The sequence below is a fragment of the Echinops telfairi genome, unplaced genomic scaffold (genome assembly GCF_000313985.2).
Source record: "Echinops telfairi isolate 266 unplaced genomic scaffold, ASM31398v2 ScPeMD7_443;HRSCAF=831, whole genome shotgun sequence".
Lineage (NCBI taxonomy): Eukaryota > Metazoa > Chordata > Mammalia > Afrosoricida > Tenrecidae > Echinops > Echinops telfairi.
Window position 1 is genome coordinate 8,383,316 of NW_022104341.1, and position 6,000 is coordinate 8,389,315.

The window sequence follows — 6,000 nt, forward strand, 5'->3', positions numbered from 1 at the left end:
GAGATGGTATCTCCTGCCTCCAAGAAGGAATACAGGATTTCCCAGAATTCTCAGGAGAAGGCCATGCCCACACAGAGGCCTCACTGGCTAAGATCTGATGGACAGACTAGATTCCACCCCTTCACTCTTAATCCTCGCAAGTCCCAAATTGACACCAGATTATGTAACTAACACAAGTACTGTGTGCCACATCTTTTATGCATATCTGTGACCCTCAAGTTTTACTGTGCAGACACATCATCCAGAGAGCTTGTTACTAAAAATATTCCGACCCAGTAGCTGTTTACTTGTGTTTTATTGACAATGCCAAGGTATTTGGCTTTGTGGGTCATAACATACTATGGATAGCCTTGAGAAGAATGGGAATTTCAGAATGCTTCATATGCTTATGCACAGCCTGTACATGGATCCAGAGGCAGTTGTGTGAACCAAACTTTAACATCAGGAAACATGTGCATCAGGCAGTAGTGGGATTCAGCCAGTTTGCTTACATTCAGCAGAATTGATACTTAATATTTTGTTGAGTCTGGCAAACCATTTATTAAAATGGCACTTATCACAGTTCCCTCTAAGGTGGGCGGCTGGGCAGCTGTCCAATGTGGAAATCACACATTTACATTCCTTCCTCTTTTTTAATGTTCTGATTTAAGTATTAACTGTATGAAAAAATAAACTGTCTTTCAGCAGATTTGTTTTATATACTTAAAAGGGTTATTAGAGCAGCGAGCAGTTGTTAGATTATTTGAATCCCACCAAGGGCAGCAGGGTTGTATCCTCTTATGCTTATTCAGTCTGTTTGCTGAGCAAATCATCAGCGGCTGGTTTACACGGAGAGGGTGCTGCTTCACGAGTGCAGGAAGGCTTTCCTTTCATATGCAGTCGACATGGCCTTGTCGTGAGGAGTGAAAGTGAGGAGCACATGACGCACTTGCTGATGAAGATGAAGAGCAGCCTTCAGTAGAGATTCCAACTCAAAGAAGACCGAAATCATCCTAACTGAACCAGCAGGTAACACCACCATAAATGGAGAAAAGATTGGAGTTGACAGTGATTTCATCTTGCTTGTATCTACAATCAGTGTTCGTGGAAGCAGCAGCCAAGAGCTCAAAAGACACATTGCACTGAGTAAATTTGCTGCACGAGACCTCTGAAGTGTTGACAGGCAGGAAGGTTGCTTTGAGGACTAAGGTCTCCCTGATCCAAGCCATGGCATTGTCAATTGCCTCATATGCATGTGCAAGTTGGATACTGAATAAGGATGATTGGCGAAGAACCCATGCCTTTGAATTATGGTGCTGATGAAGAATATTGAAAGTACCAGGGACTGCCAAAAGAGCAAGCAAATCTGTCTTGGAAGAAGTACAGCCAGAATGCTCCTGAGAGGCAGGGACGGCAAGACTGTCTCACATACTTCAGTTTTGTTGTCAGGAGAGACCAGTCCCGGGAGAAGGACATCATACTTGGTAGAGGGGCAACAAAACAGTGGAAGGCCCTCAACAAGATGAACTGACAAAATGGCTGTAAAATTAAGCTCAAACATGAGAAGAGTTGTAAGGACGGTGCAGGACCGGGCAGTACTTCTCTGTCTGTTGTACATACCGTATATACTGGAGTATAAGCCGAGTTTTTTCAGCACATTTTTTATGCTGAAAAAGCCCCCCAGTTTTTGTGGTAAAATTAGGTGCCTCGGCTTATACTCTAGTATATATGGTAAGTTTTCTCTGAATCAGACCTGAACCCACAGTACCTAACCACAGCAACAGCAGGTTTGGGGTGGGGCCCGTGAACCTGCATTTAAAACGAACTTCTGGGTCCACGTCACACATTTTGATTAGCGAGGCATTATTATTTTGATCCCGACAACAAACTCTAGGAGTTAAATATCTTCCTCACTTCCCCTTCATGTTATAGGTTCTGAAAACTGAAGCTTAGAGGAATTAGATACTTGGCCAAGGTCACATTGCTAGAAAGTTGCAGAGCTTGGGTCCTAAGCCGAGGCTTGTCTACTGGAACAGTATGTAACTAGGATCTGGGAAATGTCCTACAACACTCAAGGGCAATTCTAACCCTCCATGGGGTAGAATGTCTCTGTTTGGATCATTTCTTCCATTTTTATTAAATTTTTTTCCCCAACGTAATTTCTCTTCATGCAGGGTCTTGAATTTAAAGGTGATTCAGATGGGAAGGTTTGTTTCAGAACTGCGAATGTAAAGTTTATAACAGCTTGTTTGCTGAACTAAAGGTCTAGGAAACATTTTGCTACTGATGCCATCTGCCTTCCACAGCAGAGGAAATTGCTGGGGAAGGATGCCTGAGAGGAAAGGAAGTCCTGACACTGATTTATTTATTGCTTACAGAGTGCACACAGTGTGCTGAGCCCGTCACAGCCGAGTGAAAAAGGCAAAGTCCTGGCCTTACTCGAGCAACCTCGTCTCTTACAAATAACATTTCAACCTGCTTACAACATTGATGTGGCACATAATAGGTTTGTGAGGGACAGCAATGTAATAAAATCAACATAAATATTCTAAGTCCCACCCAACTATAGAATTCATAATTTATTTTCAAATTTCTAAAGAATTTGTAAACGGTGATCAAGGACCATATTTATGCAAAACAGGAATCATTGAATCTGATAACATCTTGCCATAAGTAATTTAAACCAGTGCTTCAAACCAGTTCAATCTGTTTCAATCCCCTGCTGAGAAGGTGCATTTCCACTCCAGAGATACTGAATCCCATAATTTTCTGCTTTCTTTTTCATTTAGGTTTTTCTTTGTGATTGTTGGTATGTTTTTCTGTATATGAAATCGAGGACAAGTAAATCTATGGAGACAACTGGTGGATAGTTTCTTAGGAGCCCTGGTGGTGTAGTGAACCCAAGTTGGGCTGTGATCCTCAGGATTGGCGGTTCTACACCAACAGCAGCTCCGCGGAAGGAAGACTGGGATTTCTACTCCTGTGAAGAGTTACAATGTCAGAAACCCACAGGGGGTCAAAATGAATCAGCAGAGTTTGGTAGGTTTGGAGGCTCATGGCAGGGGAGGTGGGGGCAAGTGGAGAACTAATAATGAGAACAAGAAGAAAATGTCCTAAAACTGATTGCGGTGCGTTTATACCACTTTGAACACACCAGGTCTCCATTAAAATTGATGGCATTGATGATTGCACAGCCCTTTTTAAGATGACTGAGCTATTGAAATGTATGGTGTGTGATTTACATGTCAATAAAACTGAAAAATCTACACAGTTTAAAAAAATTTATTGCGGGCTTGTACAACTCTTATCGCAATGCATACATCCATCTGTTGGGTTAAGCACATTTGTACATTTGTTGCCATCATCATTTTCCAAACATTTCTTTCTACTTGACCCCTTGGTATCAGCTTCTCATTTTACCCCCTCCTTCCCTTATGAGCCCTTGATAATTTATAAATTATTATTTTTCCATGTCTTACACTGACCCATGTCTCCCTTCACCCACTTTTCTGTTGTTCACTATCCTGGGAGGGGACTATATGTAGATCATTGTGATCGGTTCCCCTTTTCTTCCCCACTTTCATCTTAATCTCCTGGTATGGCTACTATCAATATTGGTCCTGAGGGGTTTCTCAGTCCTGGATTCCCTGTGTTTCCAGCTCTTTTCTGTACCCATGTACATGTTCTGGTCTAGCTGGATTTGTAAGGCAGAATTGGGGTCATGATAGTGGGTGGGGGTGGGGAAGGAGGCATTAAAGAACTAGAGGAAAGTTGTATGTTTCATCATTGCTACACTGCACCCTGACTGACATGTCTCCTCCCTGCAGCCCTTCTTTAAGAGGATGTCCAATTGCCTACAGATGGGCTTTGGGGCTCCACTCTGCACTCCCCCTCATTCACAATGATATGATTTTTTTGTTCTGGGTTTTTGATGCCTGATCCCATCGACACCTCATAATCACACAAGCTGATGTGTCTCTTCCATGTGGGCTTTGTTGCTTTTGAGCTAGATGGCCGCTTGTTTGTCTTCAAGCCTTTAAGACCCCAGATGCTGTATCTTTTGATAGCTGGGCATCATCAGCTTTCGTCACCACATTTGCTCATGCACCCGCTTTGTCTTTAGCAATTGTGTGGGGAAGGTGAGCATCATGGTGTGTTAGAGAAACAAATTCATTGACACACATATGTGTATAAGGAAGAGGTTTATATACAAGAGCAATTGAACATTGAGAAAACATCCCAGCCCAGTCCAGATCAAGACAAGATCAATACTAGCCCATATGTCCGATACCAATCTGTAAAGTTCTCTTCAGACTCACAAACACATCACGAAACACACGCGATGACGTTGAATGCAGAAGATCACAGGCCAGTGGGTAGAAAGTCCCTGGAAACATCTCAGCGCTGGCAGGGCTCTCTGCATCAGGATGAGTCCATGTGTCATGTCAGCAGCTATGTCTCCCAGGGTGTCAGCAGAGAGTCTCCCACCTCCAAGGAGGAAGTACCAGATTTCCCAGAATTCTCAAGAGAAGACCAAGCCCACACAGAGGCCTCATTGGCTATGATCTGATTGACAAGCTAGACTCTGCCCTTCCACTCTTAGTCCTCAAATTGACAAAGGATCATATATCTACCACATATGGAATGCCAGTTTAATAGAACAAAGTGTTCTTGCATTGAGGGAGTACTTGAGTACCTTAATACTGAACCTATAAATTATGTGCATAGATCTATTTCCCCATCATATATAAATATATGTACATATGTACATGCCTGTATTTAGACCTCTAAAAATGCCCTTTGCTCCCAGTTCTTTTCTCTATTTCCTTTGACTTTCCTCTTGTCCCACTATCATGTTCAGCCTTCATTTGGATTTCAGTAATTCCTCTGTTACGTTGCCCTTGATCAAGTCCTAACAGGCCTCCTACACCCTCCTCGCCATAGATTTTAGATCACTTGTTGTTCATTGTCCCTGAATTTGTTCACACCTCCTTCCTCCACCCCTTCTATGTCTCCCTCCCCCCAACCATTGGTCCCATTGTTTTCTCCTCCAGATTGTTTATCCAGCCTATCTTATCTAGATAGATCTTGAGACAATAATATGCACAAAAACAAGACAGAGCAAAACAAAGCAACAAAAGAAAAGAAAACAACAAAACTAAAGACAAAAAAGGGCTTATAAATAGTTCAAGGCCCGTTTATTGACTAAACATCTACAGGTTCCCATGGTCCTCATGATGGACACAGAGGGGCACCTGGAGTGGGGGGGGTCTATGAGTGTCATCCAGGAATTTTGTTAAAATGTAGATGGATTCAGCCTTCAAGGGTGGAAATGCATGTTCTCAGCATAGGATCAAACTTAACGAACCTCTTTGAAGGCCCCAGTTTACACCATTTTGGTTTTGAGGAACATTTTCTAAAGGGGTCCCCAAGAGATTTATTTGTGGAACGAGCTGCCTCAGCTAACGCAAGGACGAGGCTATCCCAACTTCAGAGATCTTTTCCCCCAGCAGACAGATTGGAGTCGCTGTAGCTGATGTCCTTAGGTCTATGACCAGGTCTCCCTCAAGTCCCTGGCATGGGTGAAGTCTGGCTGCCAGGGCTCCTGGGGCTCTTTCCCTCCAGCAGGTTTCTGTGGGGCCAGAATTGCAGCCGCTGAATACTCTCCTAAGCCCATGTGGACAGAACACCATCTCCACGTGAAAAATACCTAGAATCTAAACGGCCGGGGAGGGGTGGGTGGGAGGGGGATGAGGGGTCTTGCAGGAGTCGCCTAACACACATTTAAAGAGCAAAAAAGGTCTTTAGGGCAGCTAACTTGTGGGAACAGGCTGAGGAGTTATCTGTGGAAAGAGAATCTGGGAATGGTACAGGAAGGGCTGACAGAGGGTGAAGATCCTGGAACCTTCCGTGCTGCCTAAGTGCCCTCCCTCCTCTGGGGAGTCCCAGTACATTAAGTAAAAGGGTCATCTGAGACCCTTTTAACTACTCGGCCTGTTTGGAGGGAACCTCCACGTCCGG

At 43.7% G+C, this 6,000-nt stretch overlaps 2 protein-coding genes across 3 annotated transcripts in view; both read left to right on the forward strand.

Annotated features, from left to right (window-relative positions):
• The window catches only part of LOC123521888 (protein lin-28 homolog A-like), a 51,996-nt gene extending 49,187 nt beyond the window's left edge, over window positions 1-2,809 (forward strand). For both annotated transcript variants that reach the window (XR_006680231.1, XR_006680232.1), the window contains exon 4: window positions 2,769-2,809. The gene's annotated coding sequence lies outside the window, so the exon portion shown is untranslated. The remainder of the gene's footprint in view (window positions 1-2,768) is intronic.
• A 1,512-nt stretch (window positions 2,810-4,321) lies between these two features.
• The window catches only part of VAV3 (vav guanine nucleotide exchange factor 3), a 417,371-nt gene continuing 415,692 nt past the window's right edge, over window positions 4,322-6,000 (forward strand). Inside the window, exon 1 of the mRNA XM_045292020.1 lies at window positions 4,322-4,351. Coding sequence (XP_045147955.1) covers window positions 4,322-4,351 — 30 coding nt within the window. The remainder of the gene's footprint in view (window positions 4,352-6,000) is intronic.